Source organism: Amphiura filiformis, chromosome 1 (genome assembly GCF_039555335.1).
Source record: "Amphiura filiformis chromosome 1, Afil_fr2py, whole genome shotgun sequence".
NCBI classification, from domain to species: Eukaryota; Metazoa; Echinodermata; class Ophiuroidea; order Amphilepidida; family Amphiuridae; genus Amphiura; species Amphiura filiformis.
This window is the reverse complement of record NC_092628.1, coordinates 20256590-20281200: the sequence shown is the minus strand read 5'-3', so window position 1 is coordinate 20281200 and position 24611 is coordinate 20256590. Positions and strand designations below refer to the sequence as shown.

The 24611-nt window shown below is 38.6% G+C and overlaps 4 protein-coding genes across 4 annotated transcripts; all 4 read right to left on the bottom strand.

Moving 5' to 3' along the window:
• Nucleotides 1–1352: 1352 nt before the first annotated feature.
• Nucleotides 1353–6872, bottom strand: LOC140156927 (uncharacterized). The gene is made up of 2 exons (XM_072179972.1): nucleotides 5967–6872; nucleotides 1353–1526 (listed from the first exon to the last, which is right to left on the bottom strand). The coding sequence occupies exons 1-2, from the start codon at nucleotides 6870–6872 to the stop codon at nucleotides 1353–1355; spliced, it is 1080 nt and encodes a 359-aa protein (XP_072036073.1).
• Nucleotides 6873–6876: 4 nt separating this feature from the next.
• Nucleotides 6877–8433, bottom strand: LOC140156917 (uncharacterized). Its single transcript, XM_072179961.1, has one exon. It carries the CDS (start codon nucleotides 8431–8433, stop codon nucleotides 6877–6879), a length of 1557 nt encoding a protein of 518 aa, XP_072036062.1.
• A 1828-nt stretch (nucleotides 8434–10261) lies between these two features.
• On the bottom strand, nucleotides 10262–16366 carry LOC140165717 (N-alpha-acetyltransferase 80-like). Its single transcript, XM_072189029.1, has 4 exons — nucleotides 15917–16366; nucleotides 14448–14593; nucleotides 13676–13859; nucleotides 10262–10922 (listed from the first exon to the last, which is right to left on the bottom strand). The coding sequence occupies exons 1-3, from the start codon at nucleotides 16012–16014 to the stop codon at nucleotides 13759–13761; spliced, it is 345 nt and encodes a 114-aa protein (XP_072045130.1). The 5' UTR covers nucleotides 16015–16366; the 3' UTR covers nucleotides 10262–10922; nucleotides 13676–13758.
• Nucleotides 16367–17147: 781 nt separating this feature from the next.
• On the bottom strand, nucleotides 17148–24314 carry LOC140165706 (N-alpha-acetyltransferase 80-like). The gene is made up of 4 exons (XM_072189020.1): nucleotides 24067–24314; nucleotides 21869–22014; nucleotides 20682–20866; nucleotides 17148–19476 (listed from the first exon to the last, which is right to left on the bottom strand). Exons 1-4 carry the CDS (start codon nucleotides 24162–24164, stop codon nucleotides 19198–19200), a joined length of 708 nt encoding a protein of 235 aa, XP_072045121.1. The 5' UTR covers nucleotides 24165–24314; the 3' UTR covers nucleotides 17148–19197.
• Between the last annotated feature and the right edge of the window lie 297 nt (nucleotides 24315–24611).

Here is a 24611-nt window from a genome sequence, read left to right as displayed (position 1 = left end):
TATAAAAGTGTCCAGCGGACTTCGCTGAACAGTGATCCTCGCAGGACAAGTGAATCAGGATATACGTGAGAACTTTGAAATCAACAAGAAGTAGGCTGCTGGCAAAGTAACGTTATTAAACATATTGATTCTGAGTGATTGTATGTACAATATTATTGTTAAATCATACTTTCATATACAATTTCATTGTACATCTTAAACAGTGACCAGCAAATTGCAGTCTTCTTTTCCAGATTTTATCAGTTACCTGTGGGAGTTCACCATGCACCATACAGTTCTTTATTTGTGGTATGTGTCCTCCACCTTATATCAAGAGCTGATCTAAGTAGCCTGGTGTAACAGCCTGGTGATAACTTGAAAACGCTATTTGGTATGTTTGCCACTTGTTTTACAAATTTTTAAATTAGTCAAACAAGTGGCAAAAAATATTACAGCACCACAATAATTAAAATTAATCAATTACAATTATTAGCACCACAATAAATAAAATTATTGTGGTGCTGTAATAGTGATAACATATGCGATTTGATCCCCGGATTTGATCGCGGGATTGAATTAGCCACCGGCTACCACCAGACTCGGTTCATAATAAGAAAGAAAATAATAGTTTAAATAAATCAGACCAGAAGCCTTTTGAAACTTAAACAATGATCAAATGCTTTGGTATTGAACTTACCATTTCCCTCCATAGTGCCAATAAAAAAGAAGTTGACCCACTCAATCTTACTTTCATTGACTTCAATACCAAAATACTTAAAATGACATGTCGACGTTACAGGTATGAATAACTGTGTAATCTTGTTGTGTTTTATAATCAAGCGCGTTTATTTAGCAAACGTACCAGCCTCGGGGTACCAGCTTTAAGCCACCAGTGTAACAGGATTATACAGTCTGTATCAAAATGATTGTTCTTGATGCGAATCATTTACGAGATAATATGAAGTGAATACAACTTATACTGGTTGAAATTTACTACTAGAATTATTATTGCATGTTCATGATGGAGATCGAGGTTGCGATTCCCAAACCAGGGGAGCCGGGGGAAAAATGCCCCTCCCCCGAAAAATGTTTAGGGAAAAATGGGGACGGTAAGGAGTAAAGTGTCCTTAAAAGTACTAAAAATGGGATAAAAATTGACAAATGGGGATGAAAATTTGTCTTTGGCCCCTCACACTAAAATTCTGGTTACGCAACTGTTCCAAACGCCGTGATCGTACGCCCGTCTATGAGGTGCCTGATGAAATAAAGAGAAAATGGCACAAGTGGTGGACAAGCATTCTAGAGTTAGAACACTTCAGGATTCAAAGATGTTGGAAGCCAGATGGATTTGAGAATGCTGAAGTCCAAGTACATCACTTTGCAGATGCAAGTGACCGTGGATACGGAACAGCCTCATACCTGAGACTTTTGAATGAAGCTGGTGACGTGGAATGTAACCTCATCCTTAGTAAGGCTCGTGTGGCACCAATAAAGCAGGTGTCCATTCCCCGCTTGGAGCGAAGATTCTTCACGTACGAAATGAACGCCTGTGTCGGTTTTCAAATAACAGTCAAGGATATTGAACAAACGAAGGAAAGTCTAATCATTGATACGATCTATTTTGTTTGGAAGAAATCATTACAATAAAGCAACAGTGAGGTGTAAATTTGAATTCATTCATACGCGTGATTCATACGTGCATATTTTCCATTGAAATGCGAGTGAGATCGGCGGTATTTAAAAAGAGGTTGCGATTTTTTGGCAAACATAATATTCGTACTTAAAATACAATTAATGTTAAGCGGCATGTTGGCCCTGGTGATAGTCAACATCGGAGCATGCTGAATTAAAGTAGACACAAGTCCCGCAGACCGGTAAATTTCTTGTTTATCGCCTTCCTGTGGCCAGCACAAGCGTTGGTCGCGCGATCCCAGGTGCTCCTTCGTGACGAAAGAACACAATCCAACATGGAACCGAGACTAGCAATTATGTACGCACGGACCGCATAAGGCGTATGGAACATCGAAATCTCGTTATATTTTACATTGAATGAAGGAGGGTGACACCGCGAATTTTCGCACCACAATATACGGGCGTAATTCGTTAACAGCTTGCAACAAGTGCTCCCACTGTGCCAAACATAATAGTAATTTCTGTACTTTGTGGTCATAATTTTGTCTTAATCTGTTCAAACGATATACTGAAATATAATTCTAGTGTTGTAAAAAAGATTAAAGTGAATAGTTTATGATTCTTGATCATTTGAATCAAATTTTGATTGAACAGATGAATTAGCTTTCACACATACGCCTTTCTTATTACGCCTGGCATACTTAGCAATTTGAATATTTGCAAAATTACCACAAAAAAATCAGTTACGATTAAAAAAATGACCAAAATTGAAATTAGTTGGAGAACAATCATTTTGTTACAGCCTGTATGACCCAATAATCATGGCTCAATGAATTTCGGCAGTGGTTGAATTCCATAATACAAAAGATTTTACTTACGTAGATTTCCAAAAAGAAAAATCTTTGAACTTGAACTAGAAAATATAATAATTATGTATATTACTCGTCGTAAAAATACTTCTCCAATTTATCTTGTGTCAAATACTAAGCTTTTAAAGCTAACAATCACATAGACTATGCCATAGTCGAATTTTGATTTAAATAAAAATATGTTATTATTAATCATGATGAACGCATCCTGTTGGAACTCAAAATTATACTGATGCGTATTATAATTAATAGTAAAATGGTCATAAAGAGTTTATATAATTAGTGACAGTAAAAGTAAGTATAATTATGTTTATATTGAATGCAACATATCTTGCATAATGCCTCACTTTAACGGGTTGGGCAATTTTAAATCGATTTTACGTTCATTAATTTGTCAAAAAGTAAAAATCGCAGATTAACAAATAACGGTTCAAATGAAAGCCATTATTGGGGGCTAATTGCTGTATCACTATGAAAGGCCTGACACCAATATAAACACTTGTATCGGTGACCCAAGTTCATGGTCATTTCTGCTCACGCACTTTTTTTACAGATGACCTGGAATTTCATATTTCGGTTTCAGCGATTGCCCGAAAAAAGGTAGTATGTTTTTGAAAAGTGTTTCCGCTTGGAATGTAGATAGTAATTTTATTGTTGCTATTACTCTTCGCGATTTTAATTTATGCACTTTTTAGCCGACAAGTTTCAATGCATTTTACACACTAGCATGCATAAGTACCGTTAAGAAAGACAGTATCGTTTTTGTTAACCAAAATACCATCCAAATTAGTTCCCAAGACTTTGATGAAACCATAGATACCAAATCGGACTGCAGGTGATGAACAGATTTTAAACTAGAACCAAAAGAACCAGCGTAGGTCCTCTCAAAATGTACTTTTTTAATATATCGCGTTGTGATAAAAAAAAAAAAAAGGCTGCTTTTTCCTTGTTTTTTATAACCAGGAAAAGCTTTACTTACTTCAAACTTCTCCCGTAGTGTTGTCTCAATGTCCGTTGTTGGTTGGTATTATTCCGATTAAGCGATTTTCATGATTTAGGCCTACTTAGCCTACATTTGACCAAATATTTGCCCACACAATGTACGAATATATTCCAAAAATGGCGCTGCATTCGGTGTCACATTAACGACAAGGTTATACTAAGATGTGTGAGACCAGGAGGGTGAAAGTGCATAGGAACAATGCCGGAAACCACGTCACGCTATTGTTCAACTAAGGGTACATCATTTTTAACGCATGCGTGTTCGTCAATACAGCTTTAGTCTCCTCCACCTTCGCAACACGGTACGTGGGGTGATTGGAATCACACTGACGGCGGAGGAGAATACTAGCTGGTCAGACAATTTAATTCTATCAAGCATATAATACCTGCACAATCACCGTCATTTGATCGATTTACTACAGAATATATTGTATACACAAAATATAATTTTAAAATTGTAAACCTGTTAACTTATATGGCACATTCTCCGATAAAGTGTTCAAAAAGCCAAATATGTGTCGCCCATAGTTTCAAGTCGTATTCAGACTTGTTTTGTCAGAAAGAAATGACTTTTATTAATATAACTAATACTTAGGAGTTGCTTTCTAAAATGTGTGGGGCTAGAGGATGTAACATGCCTAGAAAGTATAAAACAATAAAGCTGATAATGCATATCCAATGTTTTCCTCCATGTCGCCAGCCAAGGTGCGTTCCGTATAATGTGTCCCTGTTCGCTATACATTCGCGCATAGTAATGGATTATAGGTACTTTTCATTAGCTGGTATCATGTCCTAATTATAAAGTATAAAACATCACAACGCAGGTTATTAAATTTTTCCAACAGGTATTTGAGACTGTGTCGCCAATATTGTTCACAGATACGTTACCATATTTCTAATGGATATAGCAATCTGTCAAAATAACTAGCGATATGAATGTTCTCATATGATCAAGCAGGCTCCATAGTTATATTATATATGTGGTACATAACACAATGGTTTCAAAGTAAAAAAAATCAGGTCTATTAATGGCAAAAAATCCTGACGTTACGTTCATGTCGTCACAGATACGTTACCTACATTTTACTCCCCTCGGAAAAAACGCTGTGATAAATGAAGCCAAATACCATACCAGACTTTAGTACATTGGGTGATGACTGATCAAGTATCAGAATTAAGTCGGTAAGTTTTTACACTTGCACGATTAAGACAAAAGTGTGAAAGGGCTTCACAGATACGTTACCACTGATACGTTACCACCGATGCGTACAAGTAATATTGCTCAAAAATGAAGTATTGTTGAAAAATCACCCATGCATTGTTTTGTGCTCTGAAACTATTAAAGTTTACGATTCTGAATGATTTTCATGAATTCTTCGTGGTTGGAATTTTGCAATTACCGAGACCAAACTTGAACGCTTTATCGGAGAATGAGCCATATACTTGTGTACTAAAGTATAAGGACACATGAATAAAATCATGTAGAAGACAAAATGGCCGCTAATCCGCCTATTGTCTAGACCTAGGCTACATCTTCCGGTTTGTTACGTAATACTAGGATGCCCATCCCTTTGTATCGATCCCTGGTGAGACTTTCTGACACTATATTCACGGTTTTTCTACTAGCTATTCAAACCTATCACAAATTTGGCTGGTTTGCGATGTTCAATACCATTTTCACCCTGATGTGGCAGTGACGTCACGTCAGTACTGTATCTATCAAAGCGCTGGTGTACATATGCACGCGCTTAAAGACGCCGCATAGATGCGCGAGCGAAACAGTTGCTTCAACGCATTGACGTCACTGCCACATCGGTGTGAAAAATGGTATAGGTAATAGATGACTATGAAACCTCAAACTTGCCCCTCGATAAAGGTTGGCAATTGAAGCAGGCGTCAGTTTAGCGAACTTTGCCTGTTTAACAGAATATGGGTTTAGGTTAGGCCTATATATATCATGGCCTCTAGGCCCTATGATTTATTTTTCGAAAAGAAAGGCTAATCGATTGAGAAGGGAATGGATTTTGTCATAATAATATCAAAATTAATACATGTCGTCCATAACAAGAAGGAATGCCTCATGATTTTTTTTGATATCCAGCTATAGTTTTTTAATTGATTACACTGAACATGAAACTATATCTCTAGCTTCATGCAGACCCGGCCTTCTACACGTAGTGAGTACCACATTAGATTGTGTTTACAAGAAATAATAAGCGCCGCCTCCATAAAATTTCCTATGTCAGCATCTTTGATGATAAAATATTATCTACAACCACGCACCTGTGTGTTTGAAGGTCTTTCTTTTATATATTGACCTCAAAGACAGGATTAGATTTATCATAATACGTCCCTGACCTAATGTAGAACAATTTAAAACTGATTCACACAAGCAATGTAAAATTTCACTTACGAGTGGAATTTTCGTGCCTCATCCGAGGTCACTTCTTCAGCACTGAGTTGGCGTAGTACTGGAAGACGTACCGCTACTCGGGACACGTGATCTGGGCAATGAACCCAAACCACTTGACCCGAGTAGCCTCTTGTAGGCGGCTGGTAGGGGTGGCGTCCCTGATCTTTATTGAGGTCTGGTTCGGAGGCTGCGATGTACACTGCTTCCTTCACCCCTCGCTGAAACCACCTGGAATCGCTGTCCAACACCTTGACCTCACCAGGGTCAAAGGAGTGTCTGGCAGCTTTCATATGTCCTCCAACCGGCGAGGGCTCTCTTTTATGTTCGGAAACCCTTTTTCCGAGAGCTCTTTCAGTCTCACCTATATATTGTGATGGACAGTCTTTACACTGAATTTGATAGATGGACCCCGTGCGGTCCAGTGTCTTTACTTTGTCCTTGGGCGACACCACCATGCTCCTGATGGTGTTCGAGGGTTTGACATGAACAGTTACACCAGCACTCCTGATTTTTCTGTTAATCGCTTCCGTCACGCCTTGTACGTAGGGTAACGAGACGTGACCTTTAGTGGGGGTGTCACTCCTACGAGGTTTGGGGTCCCGTTTCCTACTACTCGGCGCAGTCCAGGTCCATTTGGTGTATCCGCATATGGACAGTGATTTCTTGACATGATCTAATTCTTTTTCAAGTAGGGTGCTGTCAGATGACAAAGTTTTAGCGCGGTGAGTCAGAGTTCTAATCACTCCTAGCTTGTGTTCCAATGGCTGGTGACTGGAGAAATTTAAGTACTGGTCGGTGTGGGTACTTTTGCGGTAGACACTGAAGACCAGCTTACCGTCCGGAGCGCGAGTGATGAGGGTGTCAAGCATCGCGAGTGCATTGTTGTTTTCAAGTTCAACCGTGAATTTGATGGATGGGTGCACAGAGTTCAGGTGTTGAGTGAACGTATCTACCTCAGCTTTGTCCATAATCACCATAATGTCATCGACATAGCGCCCCCAGTATTTGGGGGGGATTAGCACACGATTGAAGAGCCTTCTCTTCAAAGTTCTCCATGAAGAGATTTGCAATGATCGGGCTCACGGGGGAGCCCATCGCCGCACCCTCGCGTTGAACATAAAACTTCTCGTTGTAAACGAAGTAAGTGGTTTTAAGACAGGTGCTCAGAAGGTCAGTAACTTGCTGCGGGCTAAGATCAGTTCTGGACTCTAAGGTGGTGTCCGCTGTTAACAAGTCCTTAACAATCACTAAACTTTCATCCACCGGAACGCACGTGAAGAGGGCTGTGACATCAAAGGACACAAGGCATTCCTCGGGGCCGAGAGTGAATTTAGACATCTTGTTGACTAAATCCTCACTGTTCTGCAGATGTCTTTCAGATTTACCAACAAGGGGGGACAGGATGTTGGCCACAAATTTAGCAGTGTCATACGTAATAGAACCGCGACTCGCCACTATCGGTCTAAGTGGGCACGAAGGTTTATGGACCTTAGGAAGGCCATAGAACTTGGGTACAACAGCCGTGGTGGGGTACAGCTGTCTGTACAGCTTAAAGTCAATCCACTCCTCGTCTTTGAGGACTTTGAGTTGATCCACCAAGAGATTTTTGTACTTGGCAGTGGGGTCTTTCTTAATGAGTTCATACGTGTTCTTATCAGCTAAAAGTTCATTGGCTTTGTCTTGGTACGAGGTTTTGTTCATTACCACAGTAGCCCTCCCCTTGTCGGCAGGGAGGATCATGATATTATTGTCAGATTTCAGATCACGAAGCGCTGCTCTTTCCTCTTTGGAAATATTACTGTCAGGGACCTTCGCATGTTCTAGAATGTCCACACAATCGAGTCTCAAACGTGACGCCTCGTCCGAATCGTGCCCTATCAATTTGGTCGCTGATTCAACACCGGTGATGAATTCGACTACCGGGATTTTAGATGGACTTACCGCGTAGTTGAGTCCCTTTTGAAGCACTGACAACTCCGCTGCTGTAAGTTCTTTGTCTGACTTATTAATCACCCATCTATCTGTTACTTCCTTATGCTCCTGCTGGTTAACTGGAACAATCGGGCGGTTTTTATCCCGTGTTTTGGTTTGTTTATCACTCGAAGACAAGCGAGCAAATTTGGTTTGTTGACGTGATCTGCACTTGTCCCATTCGGCTTTGTGCGCATGCGCGACCCACTCTTTGACTTCCGAGTACGTCTCCATAGGCAACTCAGTAAACAACTGTTCATCTATGTCCGCGATTTGTTGTTTGATGTTATTTAGCGTAGCATAGATCTGTCTGATCCGTTCCCCTACTAATTGATGTTGAGCCCTTTGTAAAATCCTTTCCGCTGTTATACCTTTCACTGATGATTTCAATTTGAGACTCGCCGGGGTAACACCGTGGTGTTTGCAATGTAAAGTAAAATGAAGGTGGTTCCTAAATCTGGCCGATTTTCTTTCCAGAAATTCAATACGTCTGACTAGTTTTGTCGCCATCCGGCCATGTTCGCTTTCGAGACGGGAATGTAATTTTGACTGCTGTGGCGTAGACATAATGTAGAACAATTTAAAACTGATTCACACAAGCAATGTAAAATTTCACTTACGAGTGGAATTTTCGTGCCTCATCCGAGGTCACTTCTTCAGCACTGAGTTGGCGTAGTACTGGAAGACGTACCGCTACTCGGGACACGTGATCTGGGCAATGAACCCAAACCACTTGACCCGAGTAGCCATCTGTGGAAACAGGTCATAGAGACGTCCCTGACCTGTTTCCACACATTATTAATGAGTCGCAAGGGGTTTACTGCAATGCTTCAGCGAATACGTATGACCACTACACAGTTCAATGGCCTTATTGTGATCTGGCGGGCGTTTTAAAAGCACGGTCCCTGAACACAACATGATGCGTCCGGACAAGGAACAATAGAGACAAATTGCCTAACAATGACGTCACATGTAATCCCAGTCTATAGTGAGATCAGAACATTATAGGATGGTGGTCATTAGTACGATCAGTACGAAAAATCCAATGCGATTTTTAATGTATTTTCTAAAAATAAAAGAACCACTTTTCAGCGGGAATTTTTGTAAGTTACACAGCTGAAGTTGTGGAAGGGTCAAAAGACTACAATATCACGGCATATACAAGAATGTGTTTGTTTGGTCTTTATTCCTATAGCCACATCCCTTAATACTGAACAATTCTGATTTTGAAATCTACCAGTTTATTTGCGAAAGCCCGAGTAAAAAATCACTTGGGAAGCGAACAAACAGAAGGAGTGCGGTGACTGAAAAGATTAGATGTGAAAATTTATCAATTGCACACACATTAATACAAATCAGAGTTTTATGCTTAAATGTAATTGCCAGAATATGCAAAATGGCCAAGTGGACTACGGAGAAGTCTAGCTGCAGAGTGGATAGACGGAAATGTAGGCAAATTATGCAAATTAGCTCATTAATATTCATAAATATGCAAAATGGTCAATTAATTCCTATATTTTTGCGCTGAGGCTTGTGGGTTCATGCCTGTGCCGGTGCAGCGCACTATAAATCACTGCATAGAATGCATGTTTGCTGTTGTTAAATATTTGTAGCGATTTGTTTAGGATTTGGTATATCCAAGCGGTAGTTCACTTGAAATAGGTTTTGCCAACAAATAAATATCAGCTCTCCCCGTGGTTCATCTGGTAATGGCGGGGCAGATAACCCATAATAAAAGACCTCGTTACAGTCGGTTCCGATCAGGGTAAGTGCCAGATTGTCGGCTACACTTGCCTGTCCAGTAAAAATACTCCGACCAGCTATCTACGGCGACCCCCTTCATCAGGTCATTTGTGCCCGACCGAAGTTTCGTCAGCGTTATCTCATGGATTTCAGCTGTTAAAGCATAGATATGCTCGACATAAAAAAAAACAATACAAACAAAACAACAACAACAAAAACAAAAACAAACCAACGTTTTCATGGTTTTATCCTTTTTCACTTAGATAGGATTCAAGTATTAATCCTCAGGAGAACATGAACGCGTGAAAGGTTATAAGAGGCTTTATAGGTGATTAACAATAAGCAGGGGCGTAACGGGCCCACCGAGCCAGGGGGGTGGAATACCCAAATTTGCCATTTTAATGTTAAAATTTGGCCAAAATGAGGACAAGTGTAGCCTAAAACATTATGTCAAAGATTACAAAATTTGATAAATTTTGTCCTAGTATTCCAAAACGGGGGTATAACTTGGCCCCTTTCAAAACTGTTTTGAATCCAATATGTAGTTGGGTAATGACCAAACTATATCATTGGGTAGTTGAATATATAACTGGGATATCATTATCCATTTCTTTAAAGCCATGTTATAACATCTCCACTAAAAATAGATTAGTATTTCTTGTCCATAAAATGTTAGCTTTTACAATCAAATATGTCCCCTTTTAATTTTAAGCTGAACAACTGAGGTAAAGCAAAGAAAACTGGAATTTACTACCAGCGCCGATGTAGTCAATGCGTGTCACATCATTCGGTTGTGTACGACATGATCCTTTATGTGTGTCGCCATGTACATGTACCATATGTACGTAATGTGTTATGATCATCGAGTACGCGTTCGACTAATATTTCCATCGTAATAATAAAACGACGGTTCCTGCGTTTTATTCAAAATCTCGGATTGTGACTAAACTACAGCACCCAGAGTCATGATTTTTCCAGTTTAATAAAGTGCATTATAATTATGTAAAAAACAGAATTTTGAAAAATATTGAGGGCGTCTACCTCAGCAAATATTATAATATTTCTTTAATCAAACAGCAATATCCATCCACATCCATAGCCCATTCAGGTATTTCGACATTGTTCCTGCTACTCTTTGCTGCTGCCTCAGAAACCCGACTAGTCATTTCCCCTTCTGCATGTAAAGATTGCGATAAAGTTTGAGAGTCAGGTTGTACAGAGCTAGAGAGTATACTCCCATCATAAGGTTTGTAAAAGTGTTCCCATCCTGGATACGGCATGCTTGATGGAATCTGTATAACGTAATCCAACATCTGAGTCGGGAAATAAACCATATAGAAGGGCAAAAATTAAAATTTGCCAAATCAGTGGAATTTATTGGGAAAACATAAATATGCTAAATCAGTATAAAAGACATTTAGAAAACATTTTTAAAAAGTAGTGATTTCTAGGTAATTTGAAGGCGCGGCTTTCATATTTTAAGAGTTTTTACTACCATGACTACGTGTCAAAGATAGCACAATACAAATCATGTGTGCATTTCGCTTAACCCTTTTCTCATGTTTTATCAGATGGCTGAACACTGTATTTCATAGATAGGGTATGTGTGACGTGCCATGCCAAAAGAAGATACTTTTGGGCAGGTTATCAATTTTGAGGTTTTTACATTATCTTTTAATATAGAGATTTTTGCTCCACAACGCCTTTTTCCCCAATGAAATCGGACATTCCTAAGCGAAGATATTGAGTTCGTAAGTTATGGTATTATAAAATTGGAAATTGAGATATCGGCCTTTGAAAATATTATTGACAATGTTGAGAGTAGGAATTACCTTGGAAAATGTCCCAAAAAATACAAAATGCCAGTTATATTCCGGTCTGAAACAATCAGACAATATTTTAAACATTAATAAAATAACAAATTCACAACAAACCTAAATTGTGAAAAAATCACCCCGGGCTATTTCTCAATTCATGATCCTGCCCACAAGCAGTGACAAGTGTCTCCTTTTGACATGGCACGTCACATATGTGACCATCCACCACAACTGATCCCGGATGTCGCCAGTGCCACTATTGAGATATGCTCCATTGAACTTAACAATAAACAATGGGAAACAAAGGATTTATTGACTGTTTTATTGATTTTTCACTACTTAAATGTCAAGTACTATAGACATGATATACATCATTTTAAAGCTAATTTCAAGCAGAATATTTTGGTTGAATATCTCAAAAATGATGATTGGCGACTTCAGGGCTCAGTTGTGCTGTATGGTCACATATTTGTTTTCGCAACTTCATAATATTAGCTAATATGAGATTCATATAAGTCAGGGGGCGAAATTTGCAGGTATCATAATCAAGTTACGAGAGCGTAAAATGGTGAACATGGTGAAAGTGCCAAAAATAATTCAAAGCAGAGAGGCTGAAGCTTTTGGTCCAGAGAATATCCTGAAGCATAAAATGCACACAGTGCCTAAAATTTCATAAAATTACAATGCCTATAAAAATTTTAATCAAGTTATAATTGAGTTATTTAGAAGGGTAGATTTTCAATTAAAATGTAAATCCCTTCAATTGATTTGTCATTATTTTTACGTAGATACAGCTTGATGAAAGTACACACCTGGTTCACTAATGTCAAGTTAAAAAATGTTAATCAGAATGCAAAAACAAATCAAAACTCTGCAAAGTTACCTAAAATGCACACAATGCTTACAACTTCATAAAATTACAATCTCCGTAAATGTTAATCAGAAAAGAAAATGTTTGGCTTTGTTCAGAACGATAGATTTTCGTTTAAAATTTCAATCCATAATAATTGAATTGTAATTTTTGAACCCAGCTGCATCTCGATGCACAGCTGGTATACTGATTGGTATTACAAATATTAACAAGAATGAAAAATAAATACTGATTGGTATTACAAATATTAACAAGAATGAAAAAAAAAACACATACAAACTATGCAAAGTTGCATAAAATACCCTCATTTTACCATGCTACCACGCCTGTTGCGCATCCGCCTTTCGCCACGAGTGATCGAAAATTTGAAGACAGGGCGTTGCCACAGGCCCGGGGGGGGGGGGGGGTCTTCGAAAAATTTTGTACGGGGATGTGCCACGCAGACTTTCTCTATACCTACTTTTGCTACCCATCAATATACCAATTTCAATAAAAGCACCCAAAAATCACCCAAATTTGCCATATTTGGGCACTTTTAAGGGTACTTTTGCTAAAATGCGCCATTGGTCTCCACTGAAAACCCACCCATCGATATACCAAAATCGCTGAAAAGGTACCCCAAAACCGTGGCACCTCCCCGTATACCTTCAACCAGCAGAGAACCCCATCCGGGCCACAGGCGTTGTAAGGCAATATTTGCTTGATTAATTTTACTCACAAAATTAAAGTTTGACTGATTACCACAAACTTAACCTTTTTGCTTAGGATTTTGTGACTCGATCAGTCTTAGTTTGTGGAGGAACTGCATAATTTCCTGGTCATTAGTGTGGTTGAAACTTGAATAGTACAGAAATATTTTAAGCACGGATTTTTATTAATCACTGCACTGATTTTTATTCTCACTGCACGATCGTGACAGGAGGTGTTTTAAATAGCCCCTGTTTCCATGGTTTCCTACCAAACGGGGACGAACATATTATTTCCCATCCCCGACCAAGAGAGCTAACTACGCCCTGAGGCTAATCGTAACTGTTTCGTGACATCACAGATACTCAACACAGTATATGTGTTGCCATCTATGAGACTCTGATAAGCTGGTATTAATAGGCGGGACTCACAACATCGTGGATTGATATAGAATGACGTACACATAGCTTGGCGTAGCACCTACGCGAATTGCGCTTTGCGCATAGCGAGAGTGACGCGAACTTTTTTGAATTTACGCGTACACGGGCGTAAGTTGGGACTTTATTGACTCGCGCAGTAACAAAAACCAAATAATTCTCGCCCATTACAAGCTGATTACAGTATACGTAATGTCACAAATGTAGAATCGATAGGATTGAATACATTTAATAAAGGCGTATAATAAACTCACCCCTGGACCAACCACAATCGGCCGTAAATCTGTGAACTTGTAACCAAGTCTGAGATAAAGTTTAGGCGTGTCCGGTGATGTCCCTAAAACAATCTCTTATAACCAAGGTGACTACAGTAGTCTTCCACCATCTCCAGTAGTCTCTTGCCAAAGCCTCGACCACGCTTTGCCTTCTCTATAACGACTTGAGATTCGAGAGAAAGAAAATGATGATGAATAACAAAAAGTATACAAAGCTTTAAGGTGTTTTTAACGTAGACTGCATGTAAGATTACTCGATTTTTTCTGCGATTGTAACGTTTTGTTGTGATGCAAACATTATTCTAGTCTCAAATGAGAGCTTAAACTGGGAATTATATTCCATGCCATCATTGTTGCATTCAAATCGAATGTAATTGAACTAATATTTTGTTCACTAACCATATTTTAATTGGTCACTAGACCGTGTGAGTATGGTGAGGGCAGTCCTGAAAATGTCGTCAAGAACTTGTCATCGATATCCTTCTAAATCTGTTATGGTTAAGCATGACATCAGAATACCTTGTGATTAAAAAACCTAGACTTGTACCATTTTACACCCTGATGCGGCAGTGACGTCAACGCATTGAGGCAGCTGATTCGCGCGTGCATTCATGCGGTGTCTTCATGCGTGCATGTCTACACCAGCGCTTTGAGCAAACGCTAGCGATTTGAAGTTTCGCCCAATAAAATGCCCAATGACGTCACTGTCACATCAGGGTGAAAATGGTGTAGAGTTATGCTATGTTTTTACCTTGTTCTACGTAGAGCATATCGTTCATGTCTTTCACTGGCACAATTCTGCCATGACCAATCAATGTGTCCCCTTCGTCAGTTTGTCGTGACAGGAGAATCAAAGAGCATGGTGGATTAGGACATTTTGATTCGATTACTTCTAATCTTGAAGGTAAAATTGACAAATATGAAATGGTATTAATTCTGAGAGTTAAGGCTATTCTACGATTTGGAAAATCGTCAAAATCATCAAAACTGTATGCACCTTTTTTTAGAATATATCAATTAAATATAGAAGGTTGAATCCCCAAATGACCAAATTCTCAATATATGATGACCTGAGACTTTTTTTTGTTCTAAACCACTGAAGTGTAAAGACTACAATTTTACAGTACGCCCTCTGCATGTTACTCTGACATTTTTAGTGAATTTTAAGCACCTTTTCCAGATGCCATGCAAGAAAATAGTCCCTCTCTTTTTTTCAGGCACTGCCCAGCTCTAATTAGTGGTATTCAACATAATATCCAGGCATAAACAAAATATTATATTTCATTAATATTCTTGTGCTTTGAGTGATTAAAAGTGGATCATAGGTTGAATCTATGATCGGGGGAGGGGGTCTTCAAAAAATTATGGGGATGTGCCACACATAATTTTGAATGCTGACTTTCTCTATACCTACTTTTGGCTGGCCTCATTATACCAATTATTCACAAAAAGCATCCTAATAGCTTTTGCCCATATGCACCCAATTATGCGCATTGGACTTCACTGAACTTCATTGGACTTCATTGTAACACTGTCACCTTCATCTAGAGAGAACCCCTTCCGGGTCTATGGTCCCTCGTTAATACCAGGCACAACATTTTCATATCTGTCCAATATTTTTGTTTTTTAATCAAAAAAATTATGTGTCATAGTAGTCACAATGTAATAAAATTGAACACATTCTTGCCTTCACTTTGTAAACATGTAATTGTTTTACCCACTGTTTAAAATCAACATCACTTCCGGGCAACGAGGATGCGTCATTAGCAACCAAGTTTCGCGGGAAAAACAGTGGACCAGTTCATATGTGATCAAGCCATCAGCCAAGATGGTGAAAGCTCAGTTCCGTGAGTAGTATTTATTGGATTCGGCTAACAAAACTAATGAGTTTATGATCTCTACAATCCTACCAAATGAACCTCTTTGCTGATGTTGTGTTACTGTTGTTGTTTGATTTCATTAAAACATGAAACTGGAATAACCTTTTCTCATATTTAGTATTACTTGCAGACACATTCATCACACAAAATGAAACGTAAATGTTTCACAAAGTTGGGCCAGGTCATCTACTAAAATTCTAATATTTTATGAAAACAAAGATGTTCCCAAATCAAATAGCCGGGCAAAGCCAAAGCCCGGCGAAAATATCGTCAATCGAGACGGTTCGCCTTTAGTCATATGCTTTATATAAAGCTGCAGCTGCAGCATCAAACATCTTACCGTTCATATTTACCACTCGGCCATTCATCTGATAACAGAGAAACACACTGCTCAACTAATTCCAAGCGGCTATGCAGAGGTACAAGCTGTAGAGCCATGTTCTAAAGTATATTTGTAGCTATACCATTAATGTGTTCGCCACTTGAATATATAGCTGATATAGTATGTCACGTTTCCTTGCAATTTATTGAATAGATTGGCTGTTAAGTTCAAACCTGGTGCAAATATATACCCCGGACAATCGTCCCGGGGCAAATTCTACGGTAGGTCGCTTGCACCGAAGATCGATGGTCGCTTGTAAACGTTGCCATGTGACGGTGTCGAACTACAGCGTGTTATCCCGTCCACCTTACGAAAAAAAATCTTCTTTCTACGGGTCTATTTACATCTTTATACAAGCAATATACAAACCAGAAAAATATATCATTTAAAAAATAAATTCACGAATGTAATGACTGACAATTAAAATGTTTATACACGACGATCAAATGTCTTAAGTATAAATGGATACCTGCAAATGAACTTTGGACTTACGGGCGCAGAACACCAAATAGCATTGAAAACTTCAGCACGTAAAAATCAACATATCTTCCCACGTGACAGTATAGTTCATTGAATGTACATGCGTATGACAAAACAGGCGAAATAGTAACTTTTTGCACAATATTAGCAATTTAAAGAGAATTGACCATTGTTCATTTTAGTGACGCTAGTATATGGACAATATAAGTGTGCTCTTTCATTTAATGACATAAGATTTTAAAAATATTGCAAGGATTACTTGAGATTTTGACTTTTAAAACCTACAATTTGGCCAAAAATGTGCTTGGATAGGTAGTTTTCAACAGATTTACCACATTCGCCTTGCTATCTGTTGACCTAATGACGAAAAGTGTTTTTAGGGGGAAGTGTTAGCTTTCGTTTGATATTTAAAAAAAATTGATTGGATGAAGGGAACAATCCAAACAACCATTAATTAATGCCTATAATCCTCCCTTAAACATTAACTCAAATTAATATTTTAAATCACACAGCTTCCTGTCAACGCTTTAATTCATATCTTTTCTATCATTTCTGTATTCTGTCTTTCATAGCTACATAAGGAAGAATAAGTGTACAATAGAGACCATGCAATACATGTTTTGGAACAAAATGCTTCAGTTTATTTATAGTTCAAACATTTCTGAATGTCATTTTTATTTACAAATTCAAATTTCAACATTTTCTCCCAGCAACTCGTTCTGTGATTATGTTAAAATTAATTTGTCCAGCAACTTGTTGTGTGATACGGCATAAAGTGTTTCCAAAAGTATAAACGTTTTAAATTAACTACAAGTGACTGCAATGTCTTAAACTGCGTTATATCTGGCATTGGCACATGCATTGTATTGTTACAGTAGTTGTGAAAATAACTATTTAGTCGGTAAATTAATCAAGAAAAAACCTAAATATAAACTAATTAATATATTATTAAAATATATTACAGGTATATACGAGATGAGTGAACCCATTTAAATTTTAGACTATTTTTAATAGCCCCAAATAATGAAGGTGTGTTTTGCTATCTGATGTGCCGAAGCGCGCAAAAGCTTGCAATATTATTCTATTTGGACTCAAAACAAAAGTGTTTTTTGTGCTAAAAAGGAAGATGCACAGGGCAATAATATTATTGCTTGATTTTTTCCGTTTATCATGATTTACAGTGGTGGCTTTCCCTCCTTGAAATAAATTAGACGAGATGTCCCCCAGTCTAAATTTGTCATGGTCATTTGTCATGTGATTCATTGTTGCAACTCGAGTATATGCAGAACACGCAGGAGGGGTGTACATTTCAAATGGAGAAACCCATTGCCGTTCCACCGTTTCAAACCAAACAAACCAATGTTGCCAGTTCACGCAGCACTATAGCATACTATAATTTCGGCGACTTTTCTAGGGTCACTTTTACTGTTTTAAAATTATATACGAAATTCAGCTGTTGCTGAAGCTGTTGCTGAAAATAAGCACGATTTGTGTACTTTGCAACTGGACTTTGACGGAGACTATGTTGGTATTTCAAATAATATTTTATGTTTATGGTCGAATTAATCGGCATAATCGGTTACAGGGTGTTAAAACTCCGGTGCATTGGTGTTTGACGATGCGATTTCGAGCCCTGGCTTATTGTCTGAGTTAACCGTACTGATCCAGGCCGGCTGCGAGGGTTTATTGTGGTATATATTAGTGTACTCTTATTCATGTTCTTAGCGGCAAGTCCCTGAATGTGGCTAAATGGTTGATATGGTGTCTTGGGCCACAATGGTCAGCGAATTCCTATTAAGTGTGCTGAGGTTTGTGGGTTTATGCCTGTGCGTAGCGCAATATAAAATTGCTGTGCTGTGTTTGTGTTGTTGTTGTTGTTGTTGTTGTTGTTGTTGTTGTTGTTGTTGCATATCAGCATTAGTTTGAATTATGGCATATCGAAGTGGCAGTTCACTCAAAACGGTTTACCCTTTTAGAATTTCGAATGTCAGGAAAGAATGTATGAAAAGGCTCCAGCCGGGGCTCCAGGCGCAAGTACATCGACACATGGTTAGGTGACCGTTTTCTGCCTGTAACAGTAATGTTGCATCGTCCTTTTTCAACAGTTTTGACTCCAATATGTAGTTTGCGATGTGATGACCAAGATAAATCATTGAGTTTTTGGCATATCTTTAGATATTTCTTTCATTAACTGGCAATATCCATCTACGTCCATAGCCCATTGAGGTATCTCAACATTGCTCCTGCTACTCTTTGCTGCTGCGTCAGAAACCAGACTTGTTTTTCCTTCATGTAAAGAAGATTGCGATGACGTTTGTGAGACAGGTTGTATCGAGCTTGAGAGTACACTCCCGGTTAGGTGACCGTTTTCTGCCTGTAACAGTAATGTTGCATCGTCCTTTTTCAACTGTTTTGACTCCAATATGTAGTTTGCGATGTGATGACCAAGATAAATCATTGAGTTTTTGGCATATCTTTAGATATTTCTTTCATTAACTGGCAATATCCATCTACGTCCATAGCCCATTGAGGTATCTCAACATTGCTCCTGCTACTCTTTGCTGCTGCGTCAGAAACCAGACTTGTTTTTCCTTCATGTAAAGAAGATTGCGATGACGTTTGTGAGACAGGTTGTATCGAGCTTGAGAGTACACTCCCGGTTAGGTGACCGTTTTCTGCCTGTAACAGTAATGTTGCATCGTCCTTTTTCAACTGTTTTGACTCCAATATGTAGTTTGCGATGTGATGACCAAGATAAATCATTGAGTTTTTGGCATATCTTTAGATATTTCTTTCATTAACTGGCAATATCCATCTACGTCCATAGCCCATTGAGGTATCTCAACATTGCTCCTGCTACTCTTTGCTGCTGCGTCAGAAACCAGACTTGTTTTTCCTTCATGTAAAGAAGATTGCGATGACGTTTGTGAGACAGGTTGTATCGAGCTTGAGAGTACACTCCCGTCATAAGTTTTGTAAAAGTGTTCCCATCCTGGATAAGGTATGCTTAATGGAACCTGTGTATCGTAGTCCAGCATCTGAGTTGGGAAATAAACCATATAGAGGGATGATTTGTTATACAATAACTAAATTACTTGGATCCCATGATGAATTTTGATGCGCCACTTTGATTCATCCCTTATCAGTAAAAACTGATGGATATACCCGGCTCCATTGACATGTGATCATATGGGATAGTAGATCATTTGGTACGAAGCATCAATCGAAAACAATTTAAAATTTAAAATGATAATTTATGTACATCTCTCCCCAGGCAAAAATTTAGGCATGAGTCATGCCCATGAACATGCCAAGATCTTGCCATGAACATGCCAAGAACATGCCCTATTTTCGCTAGTAACGGGTATGAATTTTCGTGAATTTGGGAATTTTGATTGGTTGTTCATGCTCACACATGAATATTCATGCCCTTGCATGCTTTTTTGTTTAGTAACAGCCTAGAGCCTTGAGCCTTGACATGTTCAGGGCATGTTCATGGGTAACTCATGGGCATGAATTGCAGTCAATGTCAAATTTTAATGGGTTCAAAATTAACCACTCATGAATCCTTGATAGAGGATTTTCATGCTATATACAAAACAAAAGAATCAGAATGTCTTGCCATGTTCATGGCATGAACATGCCATGTTCATGGCATGATTTGAATAGCAACCAGTAGCGAATTTTGGGAATACCCATGCATTTTTTTTGCCGGCATTGTCAACAAAATAGTATGAATATTTCATTTTGGACATGGTGTAAACACAAGCACAGCTGGGACGGGGGTATATATAAACCAGTATAGTATGTGCACTTTCTGTACAATGATAAATCAAACATTTGATTTCGTAAATAAGTAAATTACACACACTGGCCATATTGCAACAATAGAGCCTTTTGGTTCACACTCATGCTCCTTCCCATGAAACAGTTAAGATTACCCTAGTCAGGGGCAAAAGGGTTGGTGGTAGTAACAAAAAGTAAGTTGGTGGTAGTATATTTAAGATACCAGTAAATTGGCGTAAATGAAAAAAAAAAGAACGTAGAGAGTGTGGGGATTTTGGTCCAGAAATATTCAGGCGGTTTCAGTATTGGAGCTAAATATTTAATTATTTTGTTTGCGTATATAAAGGTGTTCAGAAAAGGGGGACGGGAAAAGGTACGTAATGTCACGAATGTAGAATCGATAGGAGCTGATTGAATGCATTTGTTAAGGGCGTCTCATTGATTAAATTAAACTCACCCCTGGGCCAACCACAATCGGTCGTAAATCTGTGAATCTGTAACCAAGTCTGAGATAAAGTTTAGGCGTGTCCGGTGATGTCCCTAAAAACAATCTTTTATAACCAAACTGAATACAGTAGTCTTCCACCATCTCCAGTAGTCTCTTGCCAAAGCCTCGTCCACGCTTTGCCTTCTCTATAACGACTTGAGATTCGCGAGAAAGAAAAACAATAATGATTTGATCAAAATGAGTATGCAAATAAATAAAAGCACATGTTTATCTTTTGTAGTTCGAACGAGAGTTTATTCAAACGTAGACTGTAGGATTGTTCATGTAATCCGCCAATTTTAAATTTGGTGTAACTTTTGTTGTGGTAAAACTTCATTATAGTATCAAATGCGAGCTTAAAACCATATTATAACATTTCCATAAGAAATAGAATTGTATTTTTGGTATAAAATGTTAGTTTTCACTGTCAGATACGTCCTCTTTTAATTTGGGCCCAACTAGACGAGACAATACAAAGAAAATCGCTGTTTAATACCAGCGCATATGTGACGTGCCATATGGAAAGGAGACACTTTTGGGCAGGTTCACAATATCTCTATAATTTATTTAAGATATGTAAAACACTCAAAATTTATAACCTGCCCGAAAGTGTCTCCTTTCGATATGGCAAGTCACATATGTCGCCAATGCTAGCCACTCATTCGAATGTGAGTCATGTTGGCTCTTTTGATATGTCACGACTGCCCGCACGCCATGTATTGTAGGTATCATGTATTGTAGATGTTATGTACATCGTGTACGCGTTCGACTAATATTTCCATCGTGATAATAAAACGACGGTTCCTGCGGTTTATTCAATTTTTGCAGGGTATGTTAGTTTACTGAGGATCATGATCGTGTAAAAAAAAGAATTTTGAAAAAAATATTGAGGGCGTCCTCATCAGCATATTATGTTATAATATGGCTTTAACCTGGGGAATTTTATTCCATGCCATTAATAATTATTATAGCACTGATCACAAAGAATGTAACTGAAGTAATATTTTGGTCATTTTGGAGGCAGTCCTGAAAAATGTCGGGACATGGTATAGTAGAGGACTTACTTTCATCTATATCTTTTTGGATGTGTTATGGTTAACCGTCATTAGAATACCGCGTGATTAAAAAAACAACAACAACAAAAGTTTATTTTTTACCTTGTTCTACGTACAGCATATGGTTCATGTCTTTCACAGGCACAATTCTGCAATGACCAATCACTTCGTCCGCTCCGTCAGTTTGTCGTGACAGGAGAACCAAAGAGCATGGTGGGTTAGGACAGTTTGATTCGATTACTTCTAATCTTGAAGGTAAAATTGACAAATATAAAATGGTATTAAATACTGAAAGGTAAAGAGTTTCAGATTTGTAGTAGTCAAAGAGTAGGCATACACGGGGCTTACATATTGATAAAGACGAAGTATGCGCGCTCGCCCTTCTGCCGGGATAGACTGGTTCTATATTGACACAATAACGTTCCAATCGGCAAGTTTGCTGGCAACCAGCTTATGTTTATTAACCTGGGTACGCTGAACTCAAATCCATTGCCGGTCAAGCAGTATTTTGAGATCGTGACCCTCAAAAGAGCCCACCTAAAAATGGCCCCACTGGATCATATAGGGGGAAACTTAATTTTATTCCAATAAGACTTTCAAACATGTCAAATTATCCGAAGTCATGAAAGACAATGCATACGACAATGTGATATAGACAAGCCATTAGCAGGGTCAAGCGATTTTTTTCGGAATTACAATAATATCACAAAAATGAAAAAAATAGATAATTTGGCGGCACAATCTGATGTCGCTTTACCGTCCCAGCATACACAAAACGTTTTGGACATCATTCGCAAAAGCATAGGCGTAGATCCGGGGGGATGGGGATTTATCCCCCAATATTTTGCCAGGGGATGCTCACACAATCATCCCCCAATGTTGACGCCTGAATATTGGTTTCTGACCAAATTAACCTCATATTTGCCCATTTTAGCCCCAAAAGTGCAAATTTTCGCGCGCTTTGCGCGCATTTATTCCACTTTTGCACCATATTTCATCAGTTTACCTTCAAAATATTAAATTTTTTTGCGCGCTTCGCGCGCATTTGTAACATCAACTTATTCTGTCGCCAAAAGGTGCTGGATTCACTATTCTTGAAGAATTTTTTCAACATCATCCCCCCAATGTCAAAAAGAAATCTACGCCACTGCGCAAAAGGTTGCCATAAAATGTTTAAATGTCGGGTTATATAAAGGACATAATTATAAAGGGTATAAAATGTTTGCAAACATTCGTTGATAACCTACTGCAATTTAAGTGTTGACAAAAAAAATTTTTACAATAACATTTTGAAAACATTTTAAAAACATTGTTGTAGTGTGTTTTCATACAAAACCTTTTAAAAAATTTCTAACCTGTATAAAACCCAACATTTTAAGCTATTAAAACGTTTTTTCTCTAAACCAAAACCCAAAATATAAAAATGTAAAAACTGTTTTGTGTTTGCTGGGGTTTTTGCATTCAAATGTAGGTTACACTTGTAAATAATGTCCGTCTACAAGCTGTTATGGCAGCGCCTTGGTGGTCACGTGCGTATTTATAAATGCGTATTTCTTGAAATATAGTGAATCCGGCAGCTTTTGGCGACAGAATAAATTTACGGTACAAATTTTGCCATTTTAAAGCTAAACTGGCGCGTAGCGTGAAAAACATTTGGGCTTTGAGGGCTAAAATGGCCAAATATGAGGTTAATTTGGTCAGAAACCCACATACAGGCGTCAACATTGGGGATGATTGTATTGACAATCCCCCCTGGCAAAAAATTGGTGGAGGGGATAACCCCCCCCCCCCATCCCCCGGGATCTACGCCAATGGAGGGCAGTCTTTTTTATTATTTCATACACAGTTCAGCGAGTTCACTTTCGCACGTAGACTCTGATAACGAGACTACGATGTGTCCTCCGAATTTGAACAGAGTACCGCTAGCCTGATGTAAGATGCAACAAAATATATGTGATGCGATCAAGCAAAATCAGTCGGAACTCAGAAATATTGAATTACATTGAATTATATTGAATTTCTTATAGGATATTAAAAATAGAAAGAAAAGAAAAGAAAAGAAAAGAAAAGAAAAGAAAAGAAAAAAGGTTTTCATTTCATACAGTTGAAATAATTCTTCCGTCCTTTTTCCTTCAATTCTTTTTGCCCCCCCGTCTTCTTCCGCCACCCCTTCTGTTTTGCTGCCCCTGCATTTACCCTGGGGCTCGCGCCCCTAAAGGCCTTCCCCCCCCAAAATACTCGCATGGCCTACAGCATGGCCTACCTCGTCCCATAGTTACCTAAAGCAGGAAACATCTTACCGTTCATGTTTACCACTTGGCCATTCATCTGATAACAGAGAAACACACTGCTGAACTAAATCCAAGCGGCTATGCAGAGGTACAAGCTGTAGAGTCATGTTCTAAAGTAGGTCCTTTTATATTCCCGGCCTATATAGTGAGGAACACCCCCACCTTCGCGTCCTTAAGGATGTCTATTGTGGAGAGTAGTATTCCGTTAAAAGAAATATCACTATGATAACAGTTTGGAAATCGCAATCTCTCTGATGTCTGTGCTGACGAAACAAAGTTGGACGTATGCAACTAGGCCTATATTTATAATACACCATCAATGTATTCGCCACTTGAGTCATGTTACATATCCCAAGAGGGGGGGGGGGGTCTCAACGTTGGTTTGGGTGGGAATGTTCGGCTGGGCACTTTTTCAAAAAAAAATATGGTAAAAACACCCTTTCTTAAACAAAATTTTCATGAAATTGAGGGCCACCAATAAACCAAAATGGCTAAAATGTGCCCGAGTCCAAACTAAATGCCTGAAATGCATACCGACACCGAATCTGCCGCAC